At 49.1% G+C, this 19,482-nt stretch overlaps 1 protein-coding gene across 5 annotated transcripts; it reads left to right on the plus strand.

Moving 5' to 3' along the window:
• Positions 1-92: 92 nt before the first annotated feature.
• On the plus strand, positions 93-19,234 carry LOC136168459 (cyclin-dependent kinase 11B). Of its 5 annotated transcripts, none has more exons than XM_065935936.1 (20): positions 93-243; positions 2,719-2,842; positions 3,634-3,749; positions 4,902-5,029; positions 6,086-6,224; positions 13,785-13,921; positions 14,262-14,384; positions 14,658-14,753; positions 14,835-14,990; positions 15,181-15,246; positions 15,786-15,961; positions 16,673-16,763; positions 17,266-17,387; positions 17,570-17,675; positions 17,882-18,003; positions 18,081-18,188; positions 18,272-18,388; positions 18,479-18,627; positions 18,717-18,906; positions 18,991-19,234. In XM_065935936.1, exons 2-20 carry the CDS (start codon positions 2,732-2,734, stop codon positions 19,081-19,083), a joined length of 2,346 nt encoding a protein of 781 aa, XP_065792008.1. In that variant the 5' UTR covers positions 93-243; positions 2,719-2,731; the 3' UTR covers positions 19,084-19,234. The 5 variants fall into 5 exon arrangements, with proteins under 5 accessions (XP_065792008.1, XP_065792010.1, XP_065792005.1 ...); XM_065935938.1 differs by having other exon boundaries at positions 4,902-4,999; XM_065935933.1 differs by having other exon boundaries at positions 14,658-14,990.
• Positions 19,235-19,482: the final 248 nt, after the last annotated feature.

Here is a 19,482-nt window from a genome sequence, read left to right on the forward strand (position 1 = left end):
TGGCCCAGATGCCTGCCGGCTCCGATCATCCGCCGCTAAAGTTGTCACCAGCCTGCGCCAAAGCCGGAAGTGACGCGCAGCGCACTCCCGGCACTGTTCAAGTCGGGAGTCGGCGGCGGGGACGCGTCTTAGTTCGTCATCAGCCCGGCGCCGACGCAGGAAGTGACGACATTCCTGTCGCGCGCCGGGCGCTGTTTCTTCTCAGGCTCCGGGACCGGCGGCGGCGGCGGCGGCGGCGCAGGGGTAAGTAGAGGCGGGGCGGGCTGGGCAGGGGCCATGGCGCGACCAGCTAGCTCACTTGATCTCTCCGGTCCCGGCGGGCCTCGGGCGCGTGGACCAGGCTGGGCTACACTCTTCGCCTCCCTGGTCCATCTCGCCCTACGCGGAACTCGGAGTCGTGGAGGCGGCGGGCCCAGGCTTTCCCCGAGCTAACTGCAGCCCGGCCGAACCCCGGATTAGCACAACTGAAACTCCAAAACCGGGAACCGCTTCCTGGTTTGCGAGCGCGCTCTTCGAGTCCTTCACTCCCAGACCTCCCCTAATCTTGTGATGGGGCTGCTGCCGTCATATGGGCCAGTGGCCCACTCGGTCCAGGTGGTCTTTTCAAATAAATCCTCTTGACGGCGAGAACAGTGCTTGGTGAATGCCAGATACTTAACTACGAGCTTTACCTGGGAGGTCTCACTTAATCCTCTGTGATACCGTCATATAGGTGGTTTTCTTACCGTTTACAGAATGGTAAACTGAGGTGAGGTAACTTTTCCTAGACCGTACAGGAATGACATAAAAGAGGTTGGAGTACAAGCAGTCGCTTTCCGCGACCCATCACTCTTTTTTTGAAAACTTTTTCCCCCCTGTATTTTCAGTTGTTAAAAATTATAGTTGATTTACAGTGTTGTAAATGTTGTGAATGTTTCTGCTGTACAGCAGTGATTCAGTTATATATATATATATATATATATATATATACACACACACACGTTTTCATATTCTTTTCCATTATGATTTATCACAAGAAATTGAAATATAGTTCCCTGTGCTGTACAGTTGGATTTGGCTGTTTATCCATCGTATATATACTAGTTTGCATCTGCTAACCCCAAAGTCCCACTCCATCTCATTTCCATCCCTTGCCCTTGGTAACCCCCAGTCTGTTGTATATGTCTGTGAGTCTGTTTCTGTTTCATAGATAAATTCACTTATGTCATATGTTCGAGTCCACGTATAAGTGATAGCATAAAGTATTAGTCTTTCTCTTTCTGACTTAGTATGATAATCTCTAGGTCCATCTATGTTGCTGCAAATGGCATTTCATTTTTTTTTATGGCTAAGTGGTATTCCAGTGTATATGTGTGTGTGTGTGTAAGGCATATATAGGTATATATACCACATCTTTATCGAATCATCTGTCAGTACACATTTAGATTTTTTCCATGTCTTGGCTACTGTGAACAGTGCTGCTGTGAACATAGAAGGTGTGTGTGTAACTTTCTTAATTATAGTTTTGTCTGGATATATGCTCAGGAGCGGGATTGCTGGGTCATAGGGTAGCTCTGTTTTTAGTTTTTTGGTTTTTTTAAGTTTTTTGAGTAGCTTCCATTCTGTTCTCCATAGTGGCTGCACAAATTTACATTCCCACCAACAGCGTAGGAGGGTTCCGTTTTCTCCACACCCACTCCAGCATTTGTTGTTATTGTTCAGTCAGTCAGTCATGTCTTACTCTTTGCGACCCTATGGACAGACACGCCAGACTTCCCTGTCCTTCATTATCTCTGAGCTTGCTCAAACTCATGTCCATTGAGTCAGTGATGCCATCCAAACATCTCATCCCCTGTCGTCCCTTTCTCCTCCTGCCTTCAATCTTGCCCAGCATCAGTCTTTTCCAATGAGTCGACTCTTTGCCTTTAACAATTTTCAGAATAAATGAACCAATAATGATGGCCATCCTGACTAGTGTGAGGTGATACCTCATTGTATTTTTTATTTACATTTCTCTGATAATTAGTGATGTTGAGCATCTCTGCATGTGCCTATTGGTCATTTGTATTTCTTCTTTGGAGAAATGTCTATTCAGGTCTTCAGTCCATTTTTCGATTGAGTTTTTTGGGTTTTGTTATTGAGTTGTGTGAGCTGTTTGTATATTTTGGAAATTAAACCTTGTCAGTCACATTGTTTGCAGATATTTTCTCCCAGCCCATAGGTTGTCTTTTCACTTTGTTCATCATTTTCTTTGCTGTGCAAAAGCTTGTAAGTTTGATCAGATCCCATTTGTTTAGTTTTGCTTTTATTTCTATTGCCTTGGAGACTTACTAAGGAAACATTGGTATGATTTATGTCAGATATTGTTTTGCCTGTGACATCTTCCATGAGTTTTAGGGTGTCATGTCTTATGTTTAAGTCTTCAAGGCATTTTGAATTTATTTTTGTGTATGGTGTGAGGATGTGTTTGAATTTCGTTGATTTATATTTAGCTGTCTAACTTTCCCAGCACCACTTGCTGAAGAGATTGTCTTTTCCCCATGGTATATTCTTGCCTCCTTTGTCGAAGAATAATTGACTGTGGGCGTGTGGGTTTATTTCTGGCATAGCCCATCCTGCTTAACAAAGATTTCTACTGAAGCACTCAAAAGTGGTGAGGCAAAAATGTTCAGGAACAGCATAGTATCAAACCATAGCTTGCTATGTCCTGACGCAGTTTGAATTCTTGTCTTTTTGCAGTGTTTTAACTCAAATGGGTGATGAAAAGGACTCTTGGAAAGTGAAAACTTTAGATGAAATTCTTCAGGAAAAGAAACGACGGAAGGAACAAGAGGAGAAAGCAGAGATAAAACGCTTAAAAAATGTAAGCCATGTTTTTTAAGTAAGTGTTTTTATTTTAAAGGAGATTTAATTTCTTTGCCCTCGTTTTTCCATTAGAACAACGCTTCTTCGGTGAAGTTCTTTTGTACTTCCAAATGTCTCAGGTGAGCCCAAAATCTATTCTAAAAATTAACAAAAACATTCAGATGCTCAGTTTACTTTGAAGACAGGTTGATAACTTACTAAAAAGCTGCATATAGATGACCACAGCTACATGGAAAATGAAGTATTTTCAACCTAAAATCATTAGTGCGGTTGAACTAATTTTTCTCATTTCATCATTATATTCATGATACCATTTCCAAGTATTTTTACTATAGTAGGAAGTTGCCTTGAAATTAATGTTTTACACCTTTCTTGGTTTGCCTAATAACATAGGAAAACTTTAGTGATTTAATGAGGAGCATTGAAAGAAATACCTCTTCTTTAAAATTAGCAACAGACTTTTCTTACATATTTATGAGATATTGCAAATTATTTGGTGTATGAAGTATGCTTTAAGGCTCAGTTTTGGCTCATATAAACAACTAACATACTTGGCATAGAGTCTAATGTCCCTTTACATATATGCTGGTTTTAATTTCTCAGGTTCTGGTTTACAGAGTTATTTGTAAGTCTGATGTCATGGGATTTGAATGACAGTTTTTTAGATTTTATCACATTGGTCATATGAAAAAGTGTGTATGAAAGTTGGTTTGGGGATGTTGGCAAGGTTTGCATCTTATTAAAAATAGGCTTATCAGTAAGGAAAAGTACTCTCTCCTTGCTTCTTAGTCTGATGACCGGGATTCCAAGCGGGATTCCCTTGAGGAGGGGGAGCTGAGGGACCACCGCATGGAGATAACAATAAGGAACTCGCCGTACAGAAGAGAGGACTCCATGGAAGACAGGTGAGTGGGGTGTGACCCCGAAGAGCCCGCAAGCTGCAGATGTGCTCACATCTGACTGTGTGTGACCCCGGCTGGCCCTTTTCAGTGTGATTTTGTAAGTTGGAGGTCATGACCTCCATGGAAATGAGCCTTGTGTGGTGTCAGGTACCAGCTCCCCACTCTGCTTAGGAGAAGTGTGAGTGTGTGTTCCTTTGTGATTGCTCTTCAGTAAAGTCAGCACAACTCACATAGTACATTTAAGAAATTGTGTGTGTGATGATTTCTATAAGTACTGTCTAAAATTATCTACAAATAAACCAGAGTTGCTGCTGAAAGATACTTGAGTGAGGCCTAGGAGAAACAGAAACAGTCCTGCCAAAGCTGTACCTCTGACATTTCTTCCTATTCTTTGGCTTCTCTTCAGTTTTTTTTCCTTCATGTCCATCATCAAACAACCAAAAACACTACAACCAGAAATTAAGGCAAAAAGGTATAGACCCTGCATTCTCCCAAGGTTTTGGTTTTATACTCAGTTGAGAATATGAAATGACCTTTTGAGATCATTAAGTTTGACTAAAATTGTGGGACCTTCTTTTTTAACAGCTTTTGTAAGTGAGAGACTGCACAGATTTAATGTATGCAGTTCGATAAGTTGTTGTACACGATCAAGATAATTAACACTGCATGTCTGTCACACCCTAGAGTTTCCTCAGAGAGCATTTTTGTTCCATGTAGCACACTGATTTCCACTGTACTTTTCATCTGAATCTGTGTTTAATATACAGTTTGGGCTTAAGTTTCATAATCGTTGTTGTTAAAGTCACTAAGTCGTGTTTGACTCTTTTGTGACCCCAGCGGACTGTAAACCACCAAGCTCCTCTGTCCTTGGGATTTCCCAGGCAAGAATACTGGAGTGGATTGCCATTTCCTTCTCCAGGGGATCTTCCCTACCCAGGGATGGAACACACGTCTCCTGCATTGGCAGGCGCGTTCTTTACAGCTGAGCCACCAGGGAAGCCTGAGTGTTATAATGAGCACAGTCTTTGAGCTGACAGTTGAGGCTCTCCTTTATGTTCTGAACCCTTCCTTTCCCTGGGCTGGGGAGACTCTCTGTTGCCCTGGTGCTCCCTACGTCCCTCTCAGGTGACATAATGCCATGGTGTCTCATTGCAGAGGAGAGGAAGATGATTCTTTGGCTATCAAACCACCCCAGCAGATGTCTCGGAAGGAAAAAGCGCATCACAGGAAAGACGAAAAGAGAAAAGAGAAACGTAGGCATCGCAGTCACTCAGCAGAAGGGGGTACAGAGCATTTGTTTCATTTTGTGTTGTGTTCAGATATGGTCTCCTTCCTACCTCATGATCTGCTACATTCTTCAGAGCACAGCTGAGAGAGAAGAGAATAAAATTTTAGCTAAAAGTATAAATTTATTATAGATCATTCTGAATAGATACTTCATTTTCCTTCTGGTGAGTTTTCCCCTCACTGCATTGTTCTGGGAAAGCTGGTCTGTCTATAAAATTGTTTTAATTCAGCGTGGGAAAGCCACTCTTTAGTGCTCAATTGCTTTTAAGAAACAGATGCTTGATAAAGTCCAAGTAGTGGGTTTGCTGTCACACCATTATCAAGAGCTTCTTAGGGGTGTTGGGAAAATGAACCTGGGCCTGATGTAAATCTTGTTAAATGCAGTTGACTTAATGTGGTTTATAATGTGATGCAGAAACTAAAAGAAGTTAAGCTTTGTCTTACAAGTGATGACTTTTTTAAAATCATGAGACTGATGTAGCCTAATATTACAGCTTATTTAATACAGAAAATTAAGAAGAGAAGATAGAGACCACAGTTCTGTTCAGTGATAATCACATTATTTTTGTTTTTTTCTTAACTTCAGGCGTATGACGTAGAGTTTTATGTCTTCATCTTTTTTTTTTTTCTAACAAAAGTCATGGTTGTTTCTCCAAGTCTTTTTTGTTGTCTTTTTTTTTTTTTTTTTTTTGGCTGCACTGGATCTTCATTGCTACTCAGGCTTTCTCTAGTTGCAGCAAGCAGGGGCTACTCTTTGTTGCAGTGCAGGTTTCTCATTGTAGTGGCTTCTCTTGTTGCAGAGCACGGGCTCTAGGGCACACAGGCTTCAGTAGTTGAGGCACACGGGCTTAATTGCTCTGCAGCATGTGGGATCTTCCTGGACTGGGGATCGAACCCTTGTCCCCTGCATTGGCAGGCATATTCTTAACCACTGCACCGCCAGGGAAGTCCCTCTCCAAGTCACTGATTAGATATTTTTTCGTTTTTTCCCTGGGTAATGTTGAGTTTTGGAGGTTAAGTCTCCTCTCACGACACATGTTGTTTGCCCATAGGGAAGCATGCCAGAGTGAAAGAGAAGGAGCGGGAGCACGAGCGCCGGAAGCGGCACCGGGAGGAGCAGGACAAGGCTCGGAGGGAGTGGGAGCGGCAGAAGCGGAGGGAGCTGGCTCGGGAGCACTCGCGCAGGGAGAGGTAGGTGCCCTGACAACAGCAGAGATGTGGGCAGGCAGGTCATACACGGACGGGAACTGGGCAGGAAGTGGCCCAGAGGCTTGTCCCGGAGGAAGCGAGGGTTCCCTGCACATGGGACTGCACGTGTGAGGTGACAGAAGTTGACGAGGGGAACAAAAACCTGTGCACCGGCTTCCTCCAGGCAGAGGCTTCTCAGGTGCCCAGGAGCCCGGCTGAGCGGGTGAGAGAGTGTGGTCCTGACTCAAGGCAGAGTCCCTGCCTCAGCTTCTGAGGTGGTCCCTCAGGGAGGGATACTGCTGGAGGGAGCTGGGGGTCTAGGAGGAGCTGAGAGGTGAGGAGTGAAGCTTCTGAGAGGTTCAGACTTGCAGCAGTGGGGGAAGGAGAGTAGGGCGGGGTGGCGGCCAATAGGAGGTGGGGGGGTGTCCACACCCTGGGACGACGTCCGTGTGGGATTGGTAAGGGACGAGCCTGGAACGAGGTGGGCTAGGCTGCTGTCCCATCCCAGTGGAGCCATCCTGGAGGTGGCCCATCCCTGCATGTACCACCTGCAGCACAATCAGCGAGGAGGGGCTTCGGTGTGAGTGACTCACCGCCTGCTTGGTTGGTGGGTGTGTGCCAGGCACTTGCTCTGTTCTGGGGACCTTGTCCAGGAAGACTGACCGACAAGGCATATTGCTTAGGGTTCCCAGGGGTTACAGCAGAAATAGACTCGAGTTCTTCCAAACAAACAAACAAACAAGACAAACCCAAAGGCCCTGAAATGGCCAGGAGCTAGGACATCAGCCTCTGGTGCTTTTGTCTCCAGGGGCCTCTCTGTGGGCTCAGAGTCCCAGAGGAGCGTCTGTTAACCCAGGTCTATCCTCCATGGCCTAGGCATGAACCCTAGACTACCTCTGTGTCCTGTGGTCACTTCCAGGGAGAGCTTGGGAGCTGGGCTGCTCTACAGGAGGGGTGTAGCAGGGTGAAAGGTGTGGACATTCCCAGCAGCTGGGGCCCCACAAAGGATAGGGAAGGCAGGTGTGAGAATGGTCTATGTTTGCAGGCCCAGTGTGTTTTGGGCACACAGCTATGCAGACACAGTAGTAACCCCAAGGAAGCCATGCTTGAAAATAAAGAGAAGCACATGGAACAGTGCAGCAGTGGCCACACTATACAAGGCGACACGAGCTGACAGGGTTAGCCTCACAGTCACTGAATGGCAGCAACTGGAAGGAAAGGTTGGAAGGCATGGTTGCTGCAGGACATTGTCTAGAATGTCCAGTGTTCAACACAGCTCTGAGACAAAGAAATAAGGTTTAACCCTTTCTAAGGAGAAAAACACCATAGAAACAGTGTGTTCCAGACTTGGCGAAGACCTGGAAGCATGGAACTTGAAGATGGACATCGTGCCTTCTAATGACAGTGAGGAAAGGTTGAAGAAAAGCTGAGAGACTCAAGAACCAAGGGACAGTGTCTACGGGACCAGCATGTGCACAGCGGTATTCTTGGAAGGAAGGGGGAACAGCTGAAAATGTCCCAAATTTGATGAAAAATATTTATCTACATATCAGAGAAGCTCAGTGAACCCTGGATAGGATAAGTACAAAGTAACAGTGGCACTGGGAAAACCAATGAGAAATTGGGGAAGGGCAGGAATACTGGTACCCCAGAATTCTGTGTCCATCACAGCCTGCCTCACAAGTGAGGGGCAGGTGAGCAGAGGCTCTCTGCCAGCAACGTGAGCCTTCTGGGAAATGCTTAAGGACAACCTTCAAGCTGAGCAGAAATGACACCAGAAGAAAAGGCCAGCCCTGGGTGTGGCTGAATTGCAGGTTAGGATGAAAGCCCCTGTAAATATGCTGCTTCTCCCATCTTGTCTGAATTACTACAAGAGACACAGGATTGCATAAAACAATGATTAAAACACTGTGTGGTCAAGTAGCCATAATCTGTATAAACTGCAGGAGGAAATAGGATTGGGGGCTGTATGTGAACAAGATCTGCATTTCCTGGAGTTTGATCTCATAAGATGCACACTGCAATCTCTAGAGCAACTTCTAAAAACTAGTAAATAGAGAAATTAAAATGGTTTGCTAAAAATCCTCCTTTAAACCCCAAACGGGTAACTGCCTGGTAGTCCAGTGATTAGGACTCCCTCTTCTGCCGCAGGGGGCCTGGTTTTGATCCGTGGCTGGGAAATTGAAATTCTGTATGCCTCATGGTGCAGTCAAAAAAGAACCCATCCCAACTGGGAGAAACAGAGAAACCAAAAAAACAAGACAAAAGAAGGTGGGGGTACGGGGGGCAGCACCAGCTGTATCCATAGTTACATTCAGTGTGAGATGGTCTCTGCACCAAATATAGGAGAGCGTGTCAGACAGAAAAGCAAGATCCAGCTGTGTGCCATGTCAAAGGGACATCTTAGAGTTGGAGTAGGTTGAAAGTAAAGGAGGAGGACTTTGCTGAAAGTCCAGTGGGTAGGATTCCATGCTTCCAATGCAAGGGGTGCAGGTTTGATCCCTGGCCGTGGAACTAGGATCCCACACCCCATGTGGCAGCCAGAAAATGAAATGATGGGAAAGGATGGCCCATGCACACAACGCTAAAAGGGCCTGAGTGGCTACACTGACGTCAGACAAAATGGATGTTATGAGAGACACTGAAGGTAGAGACCCTTGTGACGACATAAATGCAGAGCAGGAAGATGCGACCAGGTTAAACGTTTTGGCACCTGGCATTGGAATCCAACCTGAACACAACTGAAGGGGGGTACTAGTCCATTGACTCTAGGTGGAAGCATTGGGGTCCCATGCCAGTCATCAGTAGTAAGCTGGAGAAAATCAGCAAGGATATAGATAATTTTGAAGATGCTACCAGCCAAACGTCATGACAGGTGGGCACAGCAATGCAGCTGTAGGACACATATCGTCTGGAAGCTTCTAGGATGTGTTTCCACAAAACTCCAGGCTGTGTAAGGAGTCTCAAAAGAATTGAGGCCAAACAAAGTATGCCCTCTTATCACAGAAGAGTTCAATTAAAGTTAGCAACAGAAAGAAACTGGACCAGGCGGGGTATCCTCAGATGTTTGAAATCCAACAACCCATTTCTGAAAAACCTATGGCCTTCACAAGAAATGATGAGGAAAAATATAAAATAGTTGACTTAATTTTTCGGGGCCAAAAATACGCACAGCTTGTGGGATCCCTGACCAGGGATCACACCCAGGCCCCGCTGGTGGACGCGCCCGGCCCTGACCCCTGAGCCCCCGGGGCTCCCTGACGGCGGTTTGCACTGAATGAGAACAGAGGCGCTGTGGGGACCTGGGGCTGTGGCTGCCCTTGCGCGTGCAGTGCAGTGTTCCGGCTGCAAGTACCTGAACCAGAGCCCTGCAGGGGCTGTGGCTCCCCTCCTTTCCTTAGTCGGGAGGCTCAGGAAGACTTGCCTCCTAGCAGAAGTGGATTAAAATTGTGTGCACCTGGGGAAAGCCTGGTGCGTCTCAGAGCATCAGATGAGCAGAATGTTCTGGGCCAAGTGGGGCTATAGCCCCAGGCAGTTAACCTCCTTCGGCCAGAACTTCCCTCTCTGCCCATCGTTAGGGATGGGGTTAACAGGACTTGAGTTCTGGTTTTTAAAAGCCCTTGGTGGGCTGAAAAACCCAGTTCAGTTCAGTCGCTCAGTTGTGTTGGACTATGCACCCCACAGATTGTAAAACGCCAGACTTCCCTGTCCATCACCAACTCCCAGAGCTTGCTCAGACTCATGTCCATCGAGTCGGTGATGCCATCCAACCATCTCATCCTCTGTCGTCCCCTTCTCCTGCTGCCTTCAGTATTTCCCAGCATCAGGGTCTTTTTTCCAAAGAGTCATTTCTTTGCATCAGGTGTCCAAAGTATTGGAGTTTCAGCTTCAGCATCAGTCCTTCCAATGAATATTCAGGGCTGATTTCCGTTAGGATTGATTGGTTTGATCTCCTTGCAGTCTAAGGGACTCTCAAGAGTCTTCTCCAGTACCACAATTCAAATACATCAATTCTTCAGTGCTGAGCTTTTTTTATGAGAGCTTTAACTCTCACATCCATACATGACTACTGGAAAAACCATAGCTTTGACTAGACAAAACTTCGTTGGCAAAGTAATGTCTCTGCTTTTTAATACGCCATCTAGATGGTTATAGCTTTTCTTCCAAGGAGCAAGTGTCTTTTAATTTCATGGCTGCAGTCACCATCTGCAGTGATTTTGGAGCCCAGAAAAATAAAGTCTCACTGTTTACACGTTTTTCCCATCTATTTGCCATGAAGTGATGGGACCGGATGCCATGATCTTAGTTTTTTGACTGTTGAATTTTAAGCCAGCTTTTTCACTCTCCTCTTTCACTTTCACAAGAGGCTCTTTAATTCTTTGCTTTCTGCCATAAGGGTGGTGTCATCTGCATATCTGAGGTTATTGATATTTCTCCTGGCAGTCTTGATTTCAGCTTGTGCGTCATCCAGCCCAGCACTTCACATGATGTATTCTGCAAATAAATTAAATAAGCAGGGTGACATTATACAGCCTTGGCATACTCTTTTCCCAATTTGGAACCAGTCCGTTGTTTCATGTCTGGTTCTCACTGTTGCTTCTTGACCTGCATACAGATTTCTCAGGAGGCAGGTAAGGTGGTCTGGTATTTCCATCTCTTGAAGAATTTTCCACAGTTTGTTGTGATCCACATAGTCAAAGACTTTGGTGTACTCAATAAAGCAATAGTAGATGTTTTTCTGGAACTCTCTTGCTTTTTTGATAATCCAACGGACATTGGCAAGTTGATCTCTTCCTTCCTCTGCCTTTTCTAAATCCAGCTTGAACATCTGGAAGTTCTTGGTTCATGTACTATGGAAGCCTCGATTGGAGCATTTTGAGCATTACTTTCCTAGCATGTGAAATGAGTACAATTGTGTGGTAGTTTGAACATTCTTTGGCATTGCCTTTCTTTGAGATTGGAACGAAAACTGACCTTTTCCAGTCCTGTGGCCACTGCTGAGTTTTGCAAATTTGCTGGTATATTGAGTGCGGCACTTTGACAACATCTTTCAGGACTTGAAATAGCTCCACTGGAATTCCATCACTTCCACTAGCTTTGTGTGTAGTGATGCTTCCTAAGGCCTACTTGACTTTGGACTCCAGGATATCTGGCTTTGGTGAGTGATCACACCATCGTGGTTATCTAGATCATTAAGATCTTTTTTGTATAGTTCTGTGTATTATTGCCACTTCTTAATATCTTCTGCTTCTGTTAGGTCCATGCTGTTTCTGTCTTTTATTGTGCCTGTCTTGGCATGAAATGTTCCTTGGTATCTCTAATTTTCTTAAAGAGATCTCTAGTCTTTCCCATTCAGTTGTTTTTGTGTGTTTCTTTGCATTGATCACTGAGGAAGGCTTTCTTATCTCTCCTTGCTATTCTTTGGAACTCTGCATTTAGATGGGTATATCTTCCCTTTTCTCCTTTGTCTTTCGCTTCTCTTCTTTTCTCAGCTATTTGTAAGGCCTCCTAAGACAACCATTTTGCCTTTTTGCACTTCTTTTTCTTGGGGATGGTCTTGATCCCTGCCTCCTGTAGAATGTCACGAACCTCCATCCATAGATTTTCAGGCACTTTGTCTATCAGATCTAATCCCTTGAATCTATTTGTCACTTCCACTGTTTAATTGTAATGGATTTGATTTAGGTCATACCTGAATGGCCTAGTGGTTTTCCCTACTTTCCTGCGTTTAAGTCTGAATTTGGCGATAAGGAGTTCATGATCTGAGCCACAGTCAGCTCCTGGTCTTGTTTTTGCTGACTGTATAGAGCTTCTTCATCTCTGACTGCAAAAAATATAATCAGTCTGATTTCGGTGTTGATTATCTGGTGATGTCCATGTGTAGAGTAGTCTCTTGTGTTGGAAGAGGGTGTTTGCTATGATCAATGCATTCTCTTGGCAAAATTCTGTTAGCCTTTGCCCTACTTCATTCTGTACTCTAAGGCCAAACTTGCCTCTTACTCCAGGTATCCCTTGACTTCCTACTTTTGCATTCCAGCCTCCTATGATGAAAAGGACATCTTTTTTGGTGTTAGTTCTAAAAGGTCTTGTAGGTCATCATAGAACCATTCAACTTCAGCTTCTTCAGCATTACTGGTTGGGGCATAGACTTGGATTACTGTGTTATCGAATGGTTTGCCTTGGAAACGAACAGAGATCATTCTGTCATTTTTGAGATTGCACCCACATACTGTATTTAACTTATATGCAGAGTACATCATGTGAAATGCTGGATTTATGAAGCACAAGCTGGCATCAAGATTGCTGGGAGAAATATCAATAACCTCGGATATGCAGATGACACCACCCTTATGGCAGAAAACGAAAAGGAACTAAAGAGTCTCTTGATGAAAGTGAAAGAGGAGAGTGAGAAAGCTGGCTTAAAATTCAACAGTCAAAAAACAAAGATCATGGCATCCGGTCCCATCACTTCATGGCAAATAGATGGGGAGACAATAGAAACAGTGACAGCTTAATTTTCTTGGGCTCCAAAATCACTGCAGATGGTGACTGACTGCAGCCATGAAATTAAAAGACGCTTGCTCCTTGGAAGAAAAGCTATAACCAACCTAGATAGCATATTAAAAAGCAGAGACATTACTTTGCCAACTAAGTTTTGTCTAGTCAAAGCTATGGTTTTTCCAGTAGTCATGTATGCATGTGAGAGTTGGACCATAAAGAAAGCTGAGCACTGAAGAATTGATGCTTTTGATCTGTGGTGTTGGAGAAGACTCTTGAGAGTCCCTTGGACTGCAAGGAGAGCAAACCAGTCCATCCTAAAAGAAATCAGTACTGAATATTCATTGGAAGGACTGATGCTGAAGCTGAAGTTCCAATCCTTTGGCCATCTGATGGGAGGAGCTGACAGGTTGGAAAAGACCTGGATGCTGGGAAAGATTGAAGGCAGCAGGAGAAGAGGGCAACAGAGGATGAGATGGTTGGATGGCATCACTGACCCTCACGGACATGAGTTTGAGCAAGCTACAGGAGTTGGTGATGGACATCCATTTCTTCTAAGGGATTCTTGCTCACAGTAGTAGATACAATGGTCATCTGAATTAAATTCTCCCATTCCTGTCCATTTCAGTTCACTGATTCCTAAAATGCTGATGTTCACTCTTGCCATCTCCTGTTTGACCACTTCTAGTTTACCTTAATTCAGGGACCTAACATTCCAGGTTCCTTTGCAGTAGTGTTTTTTACAGCTTTGGACTGTGTACCTCCATCACCAGTCACATCCACAACTGGGTGGTGTTTTCGCTTTGGCTCCTTCACTTCATTCTTTCTGGAGGTATTTCTCCACTCTTCTCCAGTAGCATATTGGGCACCTACCAACCTGGGGAGTGCATCTTTCACTGTTATAGCTTTCTTCCTTTTCATACTGTTCATGGGGTTCTCAAGGCAAGAATACTGAAATGGCTTGCCAGAGGGGCAGTTTATAAATGCGAGCAAAAAGCACTGAGGGCCAAAAAGAAAGCTTCCGGTTTCGGGGGTGAGAAAAGATTTGGCGTGCTCCTGTTCCAGGGACCGCCTCGAGCAGTTAGAGAGAAAGCGAGAACGGGAACGCAAGATGCGGGAGCAGCAGAAGGAGCAGCGGGAGCAGAAGGAGCGGGAGCGGCGGGCCGAGGAGAGGCGCAAGGAGCGGGAGGCCCGGCGTGAAGGTGGGCGGGGCCCTGGAGGTGGGTGGAGCCCTGGATGTGGGCGGGGCGGGAGGGTAGGGGTGGGCGGGGGTGAGCGAGAGGGCTAGGTGACGCTGCAGGTCCTGGAGTGTGAGCTGTGCATCCTGGATAGCCATGTCTGGTGTCCACCTGCCTAATGCCCAGTGGGTGATAGGCCTGGGTTTGAGGAGGCGGGTTCTGTCCCCTGCCTTTGACCAGTAGAGAGCAGTCTAGAATGCCCACCTGGGTCCTCTGGTGGCTTCCTGGGCTCTTTCGCCGGCTGTAGGCATGTGTACTAGAGGAAAAGGGGACTGGCCCCAGCCCCTGTGCTGTTCTTGCGCAGTGTCTGCACATCACCGGACCGTGAGAGACGACTACAGCGACAAGGTGAAAGCCAGCCACTGGAGCCGGAGCCCTCTCCGGCCGCCTCGAGAAAGGCTTGAGCTGGGGGACAGCCGGAAGCCAGGTAAGGCCGCACAGCGCCTGCGGGCCCAGCGCGGGGTGGTCTTTGCTAGGGGAACACCTGAGCTCATAGGCTGGCTGATGCTTCACAACATCATGGGGTGCTGCAGCACCTGTGTGTGTGAAGGGCTGTCTGTGTAAGTTCATGTGCTGGAGCATTTGAAGACTTATCTTCCTCCCAGCTGTCTGTAGATGAGCTGGTCCTCTTATATGAGCACCATCTAATGTTATTTTAAAACATTGCCCCACATTCACCTTCAGTGGTTTATTTTATAAGTGAAAGAAGAAAAAGTGGAAGAGAGAGACCTGCTGTCTGACCTGCAGGACGTCAGCGACAGCGAGAGGAAGACCAGCTCCGCTGAGTCCTCGTCAGGTGACTGCTCGCCCGGCCCTGCCCAACTTGGCCACCACAGAGCGGGCCCCAAGTTCACTGCTACCTGTTTTCTTCCTAAAGCGGAGTCGGGGTCAGGTTCTGAGGAGGAGGAAGAGGAGGAGGAAGAGGAAGAGGGAAGCAGCAGTGAAGAGTCGGAGGAGGAGGAGGAGGAAGAGGAAGAAGAGGAGGAGGAGGAAACTGGAAGCAACTCTGAGGATGTGTCCGGACAGTCAGCCGGTGAGCTCGAGCCTGAGGCTTAATGTGATATGAGCTTAGAAGTTACAGAACAGTAATAAAGTCTACGTAAACAAATACCCATCTTGAAAATGCCTTGCTGACTGGGACCATGTGAGACCCCCAGTGATCATGTGAGGGCCCTTTGCTACCTCTTGTAGAGGGTCTTAGCTGATGCCTGTTTCTCTTGCAGAAGAAGTGAGTGAAGAAGAAATGAGTGAAGATGAGGAGCGAGAGAATGAAAACCACGTCTTGGTTGGTGAGAAGCCCCCAAGTGGTGGTTCACCTCTTCCTCGTCTACTTCTGACCTGGGTGCTTGACCCGTGTCTGAGTTGTGGTGGGACTGTGACCCACTAATAACCCTTGTCTATGGCACGCCCCACCCGGAAGCCACAGGGACACACAACTTCTATATCCAGGACCCAGCTGCTGGTTCCCTGGGCACCCTCCTGGGGACTGCTCGGCCTGGACGTTGGGATGGGAACTGGAAAACGCCAGCTGGGCTCTGACCACAGACCAGTCACTGGCATGGTACTTTGTGGCCTCTGCCAATAGCCAGGCCAAGACCTTGGGCCACTGGACGCCTATTCTGGGCCGGCCTTCTCAGACAACTGGTCATTAGCTCACAGTGGTCCCGGCCTGGCCAGTGGCCCCAAGACACAGCGCCCTCTGTCCAGGGCAGTGGGACACAGTATGTCCTGGCCCCCGGAGGCTCTTGTGCTCATAGTCCCCCCAGAATGGGTGAGGGTTGTGACACTTGTCTGTTTCTGGTTCTGAAATTGGGTTTAATTTCTGAAGTTCCAGAGTCAAGGTTTGACCACGATTCTGGAGAGAGTGAAGAGGGGGAAGAGGAGGCGGGTGAGGGCACCCCTCAGAGCAGCGCCCTCACTGAAGGGGACTTTGTGCCTGACTCCCCAGCCCTGTCACCCATCGAGCTCAAGCAGGAGCTTCCCAAGTACCTGCCTGCCCTGCAGGTGAGGCACTTCCCCTTTGCTGCTCATGGACAGGGCTGGTGGCTGAGAGCAGAAGCTGGGTCCTCACTGTGGGTGTCTGTCTCTGGCCAGGCCTGGCCCCTAGCCTCCGACATGTTCCCTGTCATGGTCTGGGCTCTTGTCCAACAGGCTTGCTGGAGGAAAGCTTGTGCAACTGCAGCCAGAACGCCCACAAGGGGCCCCATGCATAAGAGTCAGGCCGCCTCGCGTGCAGTCTGCTCTGCAGTCACTTCTGCCTCGGCCTGGGAAGATGGGCCCTTGGCTTCCCTTGCCTTGTTGCCCTGTAGGGGTCAGAGGGCAGTGGTGCATGTTGGCCTGCAATTCAGTAACCAAAGTGCTGCAGGGAGGGACTTGGGGGAGGGGCAGGGCCCAAGAGGGTGAGGGCCCAAGGTGCACTGAGGGTCCACTGCTCCTGAGGGGCTGCTGCGCCAGCTGAGGGTGCAGCACAGAGGGTCCCTGCTGTCTTGGCATCATCTTAGGATCAGTGGCTGGAGATGTGGCGGGGGGGCTGGTGCCCAGGGCCCGCTGTTGGATAGAGGGCGCCTGCTCACTGAAGGAGCAAGCAGCGGCTGAGAAGATGATTCCTCCCAGGTCCTGCCTGAGCACTGTCTGGGCTTCTGGAGATGTCTAGTTGAGGCTTTGCTGTGGGCTGTGAGCCTGGCTACCATGCCCTCATGCTGGTGCCTCCCCTAGGGTTGTCGGAGTGTGGAGGAGTTCCAGTGTCTGAACAGGATTGAGGAAGGCACCTACGGGGTGGTGTACAGAGCAAAGGACAAGAAGACAGGTGGGACGCAGCCCAGGATGGTCCCCCACAGGGAAGAGGGTGTATGGCATGGACCAGGTGGCCCAGAGTGCCAGCCAGCACCACAGGCCTCTGGCTGTGTACAGGGCCCTGTCACCTTCAGTGTCAAAGTCACTGGGCATAGTTCCTTCTGATCCCAGGAGCCACCCCTCCCCTGGTGCTGGCCCTCACGGGGCCTCACCTGGCTGGTGCACACCTGAGCACACCTGAGCAACAGGCTCTTGGCAACCACAGAAGTCAGCCTGACCAAGAAGCTCTGTGCTGCTTGTGAGTATGGAGTCCACCAGGCCAGGCCTGGAGTGACAGCACCTGAGCAGGTGTGTGCCCGGGGGCCAGGGCCTCAGAGACGGAGGCGGTCCAGGCTCTGAGCCCCCAGGGAGGCCAGTTGGCCATGTCCTGTGATTCCAGGGGACAGCTGTAAATGGGAGCATTTGAGTAGAAGAAGGTCTTGTCAGTGTCTGTCTTCCGGTGACTTTCTTTTCAGATGAAATTGTGGCTCTGAAGCGACTGAAGATGGAGAAGGAGAAGGAGGGCTTCCCAATCACGTCACTGAGGGAGATCAACACCATCCTCAAGGCACAGCACCCCAATATCGTCACTGTCAGGGTGAGGCCCATGCACCTCTGCCCCCAGGGGCCCCAGTGCTGCACCCTTAGTGGCCATCACACTTGGGGGCTCCCTGTTGTGTCACCGGGTATCTGGGCCTGGGATCTCACGTCTCTTGGGAGCGCTGGTGGTGGCAGGGCTGGCTGGGGCCCTGACCTCTCAGACCTGCTATTGTTTCCTAGGAGATCGTCGTGGGCAGCAACATGGACAAGATCTACATCGTCATGAACTACGTGGAGCACGACCTCAAGAGCCTCATGGAGACCATGAAGCAGCCTTTCCTGCCAGGTGGGTCCCAGTCAGTCCCATGGGGTGACCCTGGACCCACATCCCCTGAGGGATGTCCCACCCTCAGGCTGTTGGGGGTGGGGGTGTGGGGGCTGCTGACATTGAACTGTGACCCTATCCCACTGGGTGTGCATATGCTGGAAAGGCCAGTGGCTGCCGCGGTGGTGAGTAGCCAGGCACCAGCCCCGTGCTGCCCGTTGCCACAGGGGAGGTGAAGACGCTGATGATCCAGCTGCTGCGTGGAGTGAAGCACCTGCATGACAACTGGATCCTGCACCGAGACCTCAAGACGTCCAACCTGCTGCTGAGCCACGCAGGCATCCTCAAGGTGAGCCCTGCCGGGTGGCTGGGAACAGAACAGCTCCCAGCCTCGAGCCATCTGCAGCCCACCCTCTCCCCTCGCAGGTGGGGGACTTCGGGCTGGCACGGGAGTATGGGTCCCCTCTGAAGGCCTACACCCCAGTGGTCGTGACGCTGTGGTACCGAGCCCCCGAGCTTTTGCTGGGCGCCAAGGTGAGTGTGGGTATTCCGGAGCCCCCAGGGTACGCCGGCCCTCAGCCCCCTGAGCACTCCCTGACCCCTGCCTGACCCCCCAGGAGTACTCCACAGCCGTGGACATGTGGTCGGTGGGCTGCATCTTTGGGGAGCTGCTGACTCAGAAGCCACTATTCCCTGGGAAGTCAGAAATTGATCAGATCAACAAAGTGTTCAAGGTAGGTGCCCGCTGGGGGCATGTGCAGGTGCCCAGGCCAATCCACCCTTCCCTGCACAACCCGAGTGTCTTGAGATGCTGCCTCTTCTAGGACCTGGGGACCCCCAGTGAGAAAATCTGGCCTGGCTACAACGACCTCCCAGCCGTCAAGAAGATGACGTTCACCGAGTACCCCTATAACAACCTCCGCAAGCGCTTCGGGGCTCTGCTCTCAGACCAGGGCTTCGACCTCATGAACAAGTGCGTCCTGCCCTGTGCCCCACCCCTGCCCACCTCAGTCCTGCCCCCAAGCTGCCCTATTGATGGCACCTAGTTCCTTTTTCTCCCAGGTTTCTGACATATTTCCCTGGGCGGAGAGTCAACGCAGAAGACGGCCTCAAGCATGAGTATTTCCGTGAGACCCCTCTCCCCATCGACCCCTCCATGTTTCCCACATGGCCGGCCAAGAGCGAACAGCAGAGGGTGAAGCGAGGCACCAGCCCACGACCTCCTGAGGGAGGCCTGGGCTACAGCCAGCTGGTAAGGGGTTGTCAGGTGCTGGGGTGGGGGCTCCCCAAGGCAAGACTGGCCCGGCCTGGGCCCTACATGCCCTTGTGTCCACAGGGCGACGACGACCTGAAGGAGACGGGCTTCCACCTCACCACCACAAACCAGGGGGCCTCGGCCGCGGGCCCGGGCTTCAGCCTCAAGTTCTGAGGCTCCCAGCCGACCTGGACCCACCCTGGGGAGCACCGACCGCGCAGGCGCTGGAGGCGCTGTCTGGGTCCAGACTGTGGACCGGGGCGCCACTGCCACAGGGCTGCCACGGGTACAACCTCAAGTCTTGGACTGCTGGCCTCGTGGGGTTTTCCACGTTTTCTTTTTATTTTATCTTGCCTTGTAAATTTGTAGAATTAAATCACATTTTCCTTGCTGTGGGAGGAAAGGCTGTATTTTTTCATATGAATTGGACTTGCCCTGTGAGGGGAGGGTGGGCATTCGTACCCCCACACACTTGGCCATGGAGGGGCCATGCCAGGTGGTCACCGGTGACACTAGGATCAGAACTGTGGAGATTTTTGTAGTTTTTAAATCTTTAAGCTGCTGCTGGGGCTC

Source organism: Muntiacus reevesi, chromosome 5 (assembly GCF_963930625.1).
Source record: "Muntiacus reevesi chromosome 5, mMunRee1.1, whole genome shotgun sequence".
Taxonomy (NCBI): Eukaryota; Metazoa; Chordata; class Mammalia; order Artiodactyla; family Cervidae; genus Muntiacus; species Muntiacus reevesi.

Excerpts from the sequence above, each read along its gene's own strand:
- LOC136168459 (XM_065935933.1), top strand. The coding sequence starts at position 2,732 with ATGGGTGATGAAAAGGACTCTTGGAAAGTGAAAACTTTAGATGAAATT. Across the intron at positions 16,764-17,265 it reads AGCAAAGGACAAGAAGACAG|ATGAAATTGTGGCTCTGAAG; the intron begins GTGGGACGCAGC and ends CTTTCTTTTCAG. Across the intron at positions 18,628-18,716 it reads GGCTTCGACCTCATGAACAA|GTTTCTGACATATTTCCCTG; the intron begins GTGCGTCCTGCC and ends TTTTTCTCCCAG.